Source organism: Mytilus edulis, chromosome 7 (assembly GCF_963676685.1).
Source record: "Mytilus edulis chromosome 7, xbMytEdul2.2, whole genome shotgun sequence".
NCBI classification, from domain to species: Eukaryota; Metazoa; Mollusca; class Bivalvia; order Mytilida; family Mytilidae; genus Mytilus; species Mytilus edulis.
This window is the reverse complement of record NC_092350.1, coordinates 17,276,901-17,289,342: the sequence shown is the minus strand read 5'-3', so window position 1 is coordinate 17,289,342 and position 12,442 is coordinate 17,276,901. Positions and strand designations below refer to the sequence as shown.

The window sequence follows — 12,442 nt, the reverse complement described above, 5'->3', positions numbered from 1 at the left end:
TTATTAGTGATAAGTGTTATTTTTTTCATTGTTATTGATGTATTAAGCTATTAATTCTGCCTTTCAATTGGTTTAGTCTGTCAAGTTTACACATCAATATAAATCCTGAAATAACCTTGACTTGGATGTTGATAGGCAAAATTAATAGCTGTAGCTGAAATAGCCCCCTTTTGCCTAAACTGACTATCTCCTCTCAGTGTTACATGAACAGGTTTCTTTGTCATCAAATCCTTTGGCAAGCCTGTTCTGTTGTGGTGGACAGTTCCACATGCTCCAGTGTCAAAATTTTCAAACAAACTGGTGAACAATGCAGGACATAAAAAATAATTATCCATGTAAACATGGTAATCTTGTCTGGATAAATTGGCTCCTTCAAGACAAGAGATAACAATAGTTCTGGCCAACTCTACATATGTTTGATCTGTCTTACCCTGGTAGGTCTCACAATATGACATATATCCAGTGTCAGACTCAGCCAATGCCCAATGTTTTATGCCCCATTTTGTTGGTTTAGCAGGCATGTATTGTTATGGTTAGAAAGTAAGGTCCTCTAACACTGAACTAGATACCAAAACGATTACTAGGGCCAAGTTTGGTTTAGTTTGGCCCAGTAGTTTCAAAGGAGAAGATTTGTGTAAAAGTAAACCAAGAAGATCAATGTCATGTGATAAGAAAAGATCACTGGGCTTTGAGTAATTTATATTCCAGTTGTATTTAGTTATATATGCAAGTTCATGCATCTCTATAACAATACCTAACTGTTATTTAAGTCTTGGAAACCTTAAACTCAACTTATTCATTAGTTGTAGAGTAATTTGCTTTGTTCCAGTTTTTTAAAAACTATTTCAGTTGTATTTTAGTACTTGTGTAATTGTTTTCGCAATCGTATGTTGGTATTACTTTGTACGAAGACATTTGGTTTTCACACAATTACTTTAGTAAAACTAAATAGAAATCTATGAAATTTAAACACTAGGTTTGTGACAACAAAAGGAAGGTTGCAATTGATTTTCGGAGTTTTGGTCCCAACAGTTTAGGAATTAGGGTCCAAAATTAAACTGTTTGATTTCAACAGAAATTGAATATATGGGGTTCTTTGATATGCTGAATCTAACCATGTATTTAGATTTTTTATATTTGAGCCTGTTATCAAATTGGTCCACATTGAGGTCTAAAGGGTCCAAAATTGAACTTTATTTGATTTCATCAAAAATTGAATCCTTGGGGTTCTTTGATATGCTGAATCTAACCATGTATTTAGATTTTGGATATTGGACCATAAAAGGTAAATGTCCCATTTAAAATTTTATAAAGTTCTTAGACCACATTCATTCTGTGTCATACACCTATGCTGTGTTAACTATTCAATCACAATCCAAATTTAAAGCTGTAGCAAGCTTGAATATTGTGTCCATACTTGCCCCAACTGTTCAGGGTTCGACCTTTGCGGTCCTATCAAGCTGCGCACTGCAGAGCATTTTATTGTATTATGTTGTTACACCATTGTCCCAGATTTATAGGATTCAGCATTTCCAATAATATTCATTCAGCCATATTGTGTATGTGTCTAACCAAATCTAATTCACTAAATGACGTTTGATATTGTTTACCATATATGTTTTTTTGTTCATTTGTTGTTTTGTATATAAATCATGATTTTGGTCATCTTGAGTTTTTCTTTTTTTTAATTTTGTAACAGCCCTTTAACAACTAATCATGGTACATATTAGTATGGGTTTTGTACATTTTTAAATGACCATATGGTTACCAGATTGTTACCTTTAGTTTCTTACATCTATATATTTCATCTTGTTTCTGATGGATAATTATCTGATTGGCAATCATACATTTGAGGACATTCTTGAATGATGTATGGTCACATATTATATGGTTTCTTACATTTATGGCATCTTGTCTTTGGCTGAAAAGTTATCTCATTTGCAATCATACATTTGAAGACATTATCGTGTTGTAAGGTTACACCTATAGTTCCTTACATCTATGGCATCTTGTCTGTTGAATAATTATCTCATTGGCAACCATACACTTGAACCACATTTTTTATATAATGCAAAATGCAAAAATCCAGTCAATTTTATAAAAGTTCTGCAGGAGTCAAAAGCAAAATTTTAGTAATGGCTGAATATGTACATGGACAAACTCCTAATACTGGTAATTATAATTTGAAACCACTGAAATAAACTCTTATCACAGAGATACAATGTATGTCTCACTTTAAAAAAAATTAAAACAGCAACACAAGAACATGCAAGTTTTGCAAATATACAAAGTCAATAAACCATGACTGAAGGTACATGGCGACAAAATCCCCATGGAAATGAGATGTTAGAATGCTAATACAACTGCATACCAAATACCATTGACTTATCAAACCTAAACACAAACTAATACATGTAAACTAAACAAATACAACTGCATACCAAATTTCAAAGACCTACCACTAGTGGTTCTACATAAACCAACCTAATCACAAACAAATACATGGCAAAAGTTTCAAAGTCAATAGACCATGACTGAGGGGGTTGGGCCAAATAATCTCTATGGAAACGAGATATGACAATTCTTATACAACTGCATACCAATTACCATTAACCTACCACTAGTGGTTCCCAATAAACTGACCTAATCACAAACTAATACATGAAAACTAAGCAAACGTTTCAAAGCCAATAGACCATAACTGAGGGGGCGGGGCCAAATAATATCCATGGTAATGAGATGTGCCAATACTAATACAACTGCATACCAATTATCTTTGACTTACCACTAGTGATTTACCATAAACTAACCTAATCACAAACTAAAACATTATAGTAGCCTCGGCCGGAAACAGCATACCTACATGTATTTCGTGCTTTTGACTTCGTTAAGGGAGACAATGACTTCTTGATTAATTTTAGTCATTTGGTATGAATATTGTATGTTCTAACTTAACCTATTAGATCTAACCTGTATTTCCATACTACATGTAGTCGAAAATAATACAATTAAAAGTAAACATTTTTATTATTAATTGGTGAATGTTAAATTAACACAATAAAATCTTGCATTACAATATGTACACTCATAATTAAGTATAAACATTACCAAAGCTATGGATTTCAGAAAATATTAACTTGACTTAAATACAAACAATATTTGTTGAATTTTTTTTTCAAAGACAATTAAATTGCAAGGCATAATAGCAATGTTTAAAGTTAATACAATCTGACTAAATTTAGATCCTATGGTGACACTATGTTTACAAGGATCCCACAACACCTGTTTTACTTTCTATTCTAGTTATTATTGTATCAAAAGCCAATGAAATTGCAGCCCTCAATTTTTGAATGTGTATACTAATCTGAGGATCCCAAAATGACTTTAAAACAGAAAGTAGAACAGGTTTTTTTCAGATCCCTGTAAGCAAAGCTTGGGACACAGGCTGTAAAACAAGACAAGACATTTTAATTTTTAACACTCGAAAAAAATAATTATATATATATCCTAATTTAGAGGTATATTATTTATGATTTTAATTTACTTGTATGAACTTAATCAAATGTTCAGGTATTGTAGTTATTTCAAAAATTAAGACCATTTTGATAAATGTAAATTGATCTCATGATTAAATAAATATTTTACCAGGCATATCCAGGTATAAGTACTGTATATTACAGTATAACCATCTAGTTAGGCCATAAAACCAAGCATGTTACATTTTTTTTCCTTTTATGATACATGTAAAAAAAATTAAATCAGGAAGAGAACAAATCAAAGGCATCGGCAAAAGCTGTGACTTTTTTTGGTCAAATAATCAACATTATATTAGATCCCCACCCCATTATAAAGAGTCAAATTGAATGTGTACAGTTGTATTTATGTAAATTTACTGTTGCTGTGACTGAAGAAAAAGATACAATATTTTTGTTAGCTATGCAGAAATGTATGCCCCCATGATAACAAATTCAGAGGGAAGATTGGATGTTTGGAACATCAACATTGAATGAGAAAGCAAACAAAAAAAGAAAGATTCAAAACATGCTTGTTACTGATGTCGATTTATGTACATTTGTACTTATCTCTTTACAATAAATAAGTACTATAATTTATCATGAACATTGTCAAATTCTGTTAGTTTACTGAAAAATGTTACATTCACAAATGTACAATATACCGGTAGTAATTAACAGGTACATAAAAAGTCATAAGAAATATTTTCTAAAGGATCACTCAGAGGTAAAATTCTCTGATACATGTAGTTTATTTCCCAGTACAGTGTACTAAAAAAATTAACCATTACAATTAATTAAGGAGAAAAGGTTTTAACATTCTTAAATTTTGAAGATAAAAATAAACATTCAAAACTTTGGTCTATATCTTTATAATTAACATTTATTTAACAAAAACATATGTACATGTTAATTCATTAATAATATAAATACAGAACTCTTTTAACATGCTAAATATACTGCCCCTTTTAATTCATAGAAATGAACATAAGATTACAAGATGTTGTTCACAAGTCAATGAGCCAGCAACTAAACCACAAAAAAATCAAGACATCAAGAGGTCAATACATGGTCATCAAAGTGTTAGTAAATAGCAGGCCGAAGGACAAGTGCCTGCTTGGCATGTTTAATTTTGAAATAAATCTAGAAACCCCACTTCTTCCCACTAAAAAATGAATTAAAGCTAAGTATGTCTACAAGTTTAATCTTAAAGGTTATATCCTTATGACAGTTGGACTCTAAGTGTTATTAGACTTTTTATGCCTTACTATAAACAGTAATGTTTAGAACTCGTGAGATGGTGTCATTAAAATGGACATGGAAAACTGATTAACCCTTTTTCAAAGTTTTCAAAAAAGAAATTTACTACACAATGTAAATGTATATCAATTATATGTATATTTTAATAAGAAATTAATTGTTGATTTACTTTTGTGAAGTTGGCAGAATTAACAGTGATTTTAAAGCATTATTGCAACTGTATTTGGAGTGCTTTTGAAACAAAATTTCCATACTATTTTTATTCTAAATATAAAATGTTTCTGCACAAATTTTTTTCAATTTCGAGTAATTTCCTATTTAAAAAAAGTCTTAAATATATTAATAAATTTTTGACATTAGACACCTTGATAGTTAATTGTTCCTCTACTCATTCTACTTCCATCCCGTATGGATTCCCTTTACTGTTCCTCTACTTATTCTACTTCTATGACATTTCTATCCCTTTTACTGTTGCTCTACATATTCTACTTCCATGACATAAGTATTGCCATCCACATACTGTCCAGTAACACTGTCAATGACTTGTTCTGTGGTTACCTGAGTATCTCCCATGGATGTGATGACTACATTCTCGTTACTAGTGCCAATTTCTCTGCCATGTTCATCAACAAAGATGGTTTTAACTTCTTGCATACTTCCATCCTCCATGACCGTATCTTGCTGCTGAATCTGTGTTCCGTCTGAAGTAGTTATGATGATATTTTGCCTCTGTGACGGGTCATCGATCTGTACATTAGAAAGATCGACATGAGAATTGCCATTGGCAGAAGTAGTTGTGTGAGCATCTTGATTAGAACTAGTGATCATTTCTACGAGAGTCAAGAGACTATTTGCAATGGAATTTTCATCTTGTCCGTCAGTAACGACTTCAGCCACTTGTTCTTCTTTGATGTGATGATCTTCAACATTCTGTACTTGTATAATTTGTCCTGCCTGTTCAGCTTCGTGGATGTGTGTTTCCACCTCGGCAATTGTTTCTTCAGTGATTATGTCAGTTTCTATGTTGGAATTGTCAAACGACTGATTAGATTCTGCTTCAATTTCTTCCATTAATTTCTTCTTCATCAACAGTTTACGTTTATACTTCGGAAGATCATCAGAGTGCACACACATGTGGACATCTAAATTCTGGGATCGAAGAAAACCTTTCCCACAGATGGTACAAATATATGGCATACCATTCTCATGGATAAGTTTATGTTTCTTTAATGTCTTACTCTCTTTAAATGCTTTCTCACACAAGTCACATTTGTAAGGTTTCTCACCCGTATGTATTCTCATGTGAGCCATCAAGTGTGCATTCTGGGAGAAAGCTCTACCACATTCCTCACAAGGATAAGGACGTTCACCGCTATGTGTCCTATAATGCTTCTCCAGATGAGGTTTTGTACGGAAACATTTGTGACAGATCTCACATTCATAAGGCTTTTCACCAGTGTGTGTTCTACGATGTTTAGGAAGCTGGTTTTGTGTTGTGAAGGCTTTTCCACAAATGTCACAAACATACGGACGTTCACCTGTGTGTGTTCTCATGTGGACCTGTAAGTCATCTTTTCTACGGAATGTCTTCTGGCACTCGGTACAGTGGAATGGTCTTTCCCCAGAGTGGATTGTCATGTGAGAGATTAGATTGTGCTTGTAGAGGAATTCTTTCCCACATACGTTACATTTAGGTAATGTTTCCCCATTGTGATATCTTACATGAGCAACAACATGAGATTTTTTGCGAAAATGTTTACCACAATGTTCACATTTGTATGGTCGATTTTCAGCACTGTTATTGACATTGTATATTTTTGGTGCTACAGATTGAGGTACTCTAGTTTCTGTACCAACACTGTTTGTTGTGACAATCTCTGTCTTGACTGGAGGAGGGGGTGCAGCCTGTTTTGCCACTGTCATTGCATTACCTACGTATACAATTTTTTTCCCATGAGCGTCTTGTACTTGAATTATAGTTGGCTGATTCTGCTGTGAGTCACCTGTATCACTCATCTCACCATTTTCTTCCTCGTTAGTTTCATCCAGTAAAGCCTCAGCATTTTCAATGGCTTTTTGGCAGATGTGGCATGTTGGAGGATCATCTCCACCATTTATACCTATCCCACAATTCTCACACTTTTTGGCAATTTCTGAAAGCAAAGCAAATCAAATTCAGTCAAAAAATACTGTGCTACAAAACAAATTTTAGGTTTCAAAATATGAATGCCTCCTATGATATCATGTATATGTATTATAATTATGTACCCAGTACAAGACATACAATATATTTTTAATAGGGAGTCAGTTAATTGTTTCACTGATTTTCACTTTGTCGATTTTGTATTGATGATCATATTTACTGTTTGCTGGTTCTGTCTATCTACAATAGGTTTTAAGATCCAATACAGAAATTATAATTTATCATTAGCTGTCGTATCAAGACAATAACTCCTCCAACATGTCCAATGGATCAATTAATGGTTTCAGTCATATCAGCATTTTTGAAGGTTTGTTTTGATTATGATACATATTTATATATTTTTGCTGTTTACAGTTCTGTCCATTAATAACAATTTTTATGTCAACAGGTAAAATATTAAATTGGCTTAAAATTGTTATTCAATGAAAAATTAACTCTTATGAGGACATGTGTCCTCATCAGAATACATGTATCTTCATCTGTTACAATATCAGAATAAGAAGATGTACATGTAGGATTATTTCCAATGAGACAACTCTCCACCAGAGATCAAATGACATATAAAGAAGTAATTGTATGGTTTTCAAGATTTTAGACAATTTCTTGTACATATTGTACATATACATTAATACCCTCTATGTTCTTTTTAAACTATGATAGTCATGTCGGTTGATGGACCACATTACAAATTCTAATGCAGAAGCTAGTATCTAGACACCTTTAGGATCAATATTTGGTTCAGTAGTTCTGAGGAAAATATCTATGATTTTTTTTATAACAGATCACTTCACAGATACAGTACATGTACCAAACCATGCTGATGGCAAAGCCTTTTGCCAAGATGAAGTAAAAATGTACATGTATAATTCTCTTTAATAGGAAACACATGTGTACCTTCTGTAACTATTGTCCAACCATTTATCTGGAAAAAGGCATAAATGGCAATCTCTTGCTCTGGGGTCACTCGAAGGGCAAGTAATCTGGTGTCGCCACCTACAGGAGCAGTAATCTCTACAGTTGTCATTATTATCCAGGGTTAAAGTTCAATTCTGAAAGATATATAAGATAAATAATACTTATAATATAAATATATAAAATAAATAATCTGTACACAACTTATCACTTGCATTTCTATTATTTCTTTAAAAAATTCAAAGAAACATGATATAAAAAAGAAAATGTGGGATGATTGCCAATGATGCATGTTTTATTGAATTTTAATGACTAAACATGAAATGTTAATTTCTGTGTCATCATGTCTCTTCTGTCTCATTGGCAATCATACCTCATATTTTTGTTATGTACAAGTTGGTTTGTGCAAAAAAGGTCAAGAATGTCGTCTTTCCAACTACGAAAATCAACCACATGATATGATCAATGGCTTAGTTAATTAATGTTATTCAACATGTCTGTAAATACTTCAGTTTGTACAGCTTCTAAGTTTACAATGAGCCAGATATAATTTGCATAGGCCATTTTATATGTATACCTGGAATGTTAAATAAATAATTTAACCACCCAACCAGATGGTGGATTTTTCAATTTTAAATAAACTTAAAGCTTGAGTTCATTATTTTCAATGATGATTAATATTGTACAAGATAGTCAATATCAGTTTTATTTGGTGGTCTTTATGCAGAAACAATAATTTAGAATTTAGCATCAGTTATATAAATGGGCAGCAATAGGTTTCAGTGACGGATCAAAAACTTTTCCAAAGGGGGGCCCGCTCCAGTCATGCTTCAGTGATTTCCTATATAATCAACCAAATTTTTCCCACGAAAAGGAGGGCCGGGCCGGCCACAAACAACTAGTGGGCAGGATTCCCACAACCTCAGGATATTATTTTTTTAAGTCTGGGATTTCAGGACCAGGACTCCTCCTCTTTTATTTCAAAATAAAAAAAAAATCTTTATTTCATATACAACTTCATAATTTATACTTAAATTAAGGTTCATCATAACAAACGGACAAATATGGCTGTATTTACAAGCCAAAAATTACTCGGAGTACAGACTTACCTGTGAAGTTGGAAAAGTTTTAATGCCTGGCATCCACTAGATATAATAAAGTTACATGCATTTTGTGTTTCAGAAAGATAAAATCTCTTTTGGATTTTGATGGGCATTTTTTTTCCTTCATGCAAAAGTGTGAAAATTAACTAAGTTGTGGAACAACTATGAGATGCTCCCTCAGGTAAAAAACCGGTTTGTATTGTTTTGATTGTCCTTAATTGACATGGACAAGAGTTATCTTTACAACTACAGGTGAGTTAAAGAGTTTGCTGTAACTGAGTCAGTGAGTGGACAGTATCAAAGTAATTCAGGTGTTTGTTTATTTTTACACCTTCTGCAGAAAGGAAAAAAAAGGCACATCAAAAACTAAGAAAGATTTTATCTTTCTTAAACACAAAATGCATTTAACTTTTATATATCTATGGATGCTAGGCATTAAAACTTTCCAAACAGCACAGGTAAGTCTGTACACAGAGTAGTTTTTGGGGTATCCGGTCGTTCCGGCCCCAAACCGATCCGGCCCCAAGTCAATCCGGCCCAAAGTTGATCTGGCCCACGTCGATCCGGCCCCATAATAAAATATGAATTAACTAGATTTTGGAGGAATTTGTCACAAACTTTAACAGTATAAATAGAATTTGAAAAAGTGTCCGATCGATGATGGATGACAACAGGTCAGTGAAGTATTAGAGTACCAGTTAACGAACTATTTGAAATCCATACGAAAATTAGTGTTATTGTGTCTGTTTGTATCGCAGTTTCTACAATTTTAAATTATGAAGTTATTTTCCATGATAACTTTTACTTTGAATTTCATGGCGATTTTTATTTTATTCAGTTCACACACAGAATAGCTAAATAAATATTTACAGTCCAATGGACCTATAAAATTTAATGCATAATAATGACTTATTTAATCAAATCATTATTCTATAATTGGTTTGTATATTCAACAGTTGTCTGATGATTGTGAACTAATGTAATGCCACTCGTAATCACTTAATTCAATCCAATGCTGATTTTTTAAAGTTACGCAATCTGTTCTTCAACAAGGTCTTTATAGTTTGATCTTCTGGTTGGTGTATATTATAATAATTATTTGTATTTTTTTTCAGGTTACATCATAGGCTTCTATAACATATAAAAATATTCTATTCTATAACACTTTTTTTTTTGTAACATCGGATATAGTCAATATATTTTTCTTATTTTGACAATATTTTGAATAGTGTAGATAAAAAAAAGTCATATGAGTATCCATTATTCTTTATTGCAAGAAAACAACAAAACAATGACATTGAATGCACGTTTTCACTCTCTAAAATATAATATCAGCACTCTTTTATAGAAAGGATCCGGCAAATCAAACAACATTTCTCAATTTTAGAAATTTTAAGAACTTAAAAAGAAAAACAAAGTTTATATGTATCAGCTTGGGGATCGGCTTGTACCGTTCATGTATGTAACTATTTGTTATTATATGTTACACAAGATGAAAGACTTGTTAGGATCACAGTCAATTGAAAGAAAATGCTAATTACTGCTGATTTATGTTGATGTATGAATTCTTTTATATACGTTTTAATATAATTATACCCAATAATCTTGAAAACTTGTTATAAAGACATAATCAACCTAGTTGTTTTATACTCATTTAAAGAAAATATTTTTCAAAGGCCTTTTTTACTTTTTTTACCGAACACCTTTAACATTATTTAGACAATATACGTATAGTGTCTTGAAATATGAAATTTATTTGTATGAGGCTTTGAAACGGGAAAATGCGAGGTTCTACCGAGCATTTTCCCCTTTTGGGCCGAATACAAATAAATTTCATATTTCAAGACACTATACGTATATTGTCTTTATACTGAAATCGAAAAAAAAATTTAAAAATGAAAAAAATATGTAACAAAAATTGTTAAAAAAAGTGTTTGGAATTTCCCTCTTGGGGTACCATTTTGGGGTATTTCCCTATGAGCGTAGTCCAGGCGGTAAGACATTGACATGTTAAGGAATTAGAAAGGGAAAATGAACTTAATTAATAACATTTGATAAACATTGTATATCAATAACCAATTTGAAGACATAAAAGTTTAAATTCATAAAAGTTTGACCATTGTTACTTTACGTTGTCATGGTCGTGACGTGACGTTGTTGATGAAATACAATAGTTCCGGTAAGGAGGCGGGGCTTATAGGTTAGTTGAGGTCATTGACGTATAAAGCTAACGTTTATACGTATAGCTTTATCTGTGTAGTAAAATAGCTGATTGCAGTATAAAATAAAAATAATGAACATTTATGAATTACAATTAATATATATTTATTTTTATTCCTTAGAAATATTTTTTTTTGTTGGGGCCGGATCGACTTTACATATGGGCTGGATCGACGTGGGACGGATAGACTTGGGCCGGATCGACGTGGGGACGGATCGGTGAAAATACGGCCATATTTGTCCATTTGTTATGATGAACCTTAAGTTGCTGCAACTGAATTTCCCTTTTTTATCCTTTTTGTTATTTTTGAATAATTTGTAGAACCAAGGATTTGTATAGTTTTACAACTATATACAAATCCTTGGTACAACTAAATAGTAAAATTAGTAAAAACAAGGATTTGTATAGTAACTATACAAATCCTTGGTAAAAACAAAACCGAAGCATTTTCTCATTTCCATTTCACAATTTATGTTGACTCAAGATGGGAATCGTTGAGAAACCTTTGTTTCAACCCTTGTAGATTTATATTAATAAATATCAAAAGAAAATTAAAACGTAAAAGTTGAGAATTCCCGCTTTAAGAGGACAATAGTTGTACTCTGGACATTATGGACGCGGGAAGAAGTGTGACGCCCACCATTTTGATTTCCTTCTTTCAAGGACATGATGTTGCAGTGTTTATACGTCATTTTTTCTGTTGTTTTCAGAAAAAAAATACAAGATCAAAACGAGAAAAGTGAAACAGCTAATCGGCATCACTCGGAATACCTACATAAAGTGGAGTCCGAAAGCCACGCACTTTGAAATTTTGAGTTATCTTCTTTCTGGGGTCTTCAGTCACGGAAAGCACCGAGGCAGCCCGGCCAAAGAAATCTTTGTTGGAAAGATGCTTGTATTGCATGTAAACCACCAAAAGACCAAGCGCAAGAATGATAAAGACCTAAAAATTGGGGCACCTTGCAGGGATCACAGTTTTACAATTAATTAATAATTTTTTGTCAGAGTTATCTCCATAAATTATAATGCAATAGTTATGAGAAAAAACACCAGAAAACTCATGCATTTTGTACTTCAGTTTTGATAGTAATTCAAAGCTTCAGGAATAACAACGAATCAACAAGTGAGACTACCTGTTACTATTTTTAGTCAAAATAATTTCTATTTATAGAAAGGTAACCCCCTTGAAAACCGTTGAACAGAATGCTGTTGAATTCCATTTTTGTTTAGA

The 12,442-nt window shown here is 32.4% G+C and overlaps 1 protein-coding gene across 2 annotated transcripts; it reads right to left on the bottom strand.

Annotated features, from left to right (window-relative positions):
- Positions 1–3,008: 3,008 nt before the first annotated feature.
- Positions 3,009–12,144, bottom strand: LOC139480892 (zinc finger protein 260-like). 2 transcript variants are annotated; one of them, XM_071263830.1, is made up of 3 exons: positions 11,987–12,144; positions 7,870–8,024; positions 3,009–6,925 (listed from the first exon to the last, which is right to left on the bottom strand). In XM_071263830.1, exons 2-3 carry the CDS (start codon positions 7,997–7,999, stop codon positions 5,238–5,240), a joined length of 1,818 nt encoding a protein of 605 aa, XP_071119931.1. In that variant the 5' UTR covers positions 8,000–8,024; positions 11,987–12,144; the 3' UTR covers positions 3,009–5,237. The 2 variants fall into 2 exon arrangements, with proteins under 2 accessions (XP_071119931.1, XP_071119932.1); XM_071263831.1 differs by having other exon boundaries at positions 11,852–11,993.
- Positions 12,145–12,442: the final 298 nt, after the last annotated feature.

Excerpts from the sequence above, each read along its gene's own strand:
- LOC139480892 (XM_071263830.1), bottom strand. The coding sequence starts at position 7,999 with ATGACAACTGTAGAGATTACTGCTCCTGTAGGTGGCGACACCAGATTA. Across the intron at positions 6,926-7,869 it reads TTGGACAATAGTTACAGAAG|AAATTGCCAAAAAGTGTGAG; the intron begins GTACACATGTGT and ends CTTTGCTTTCAG.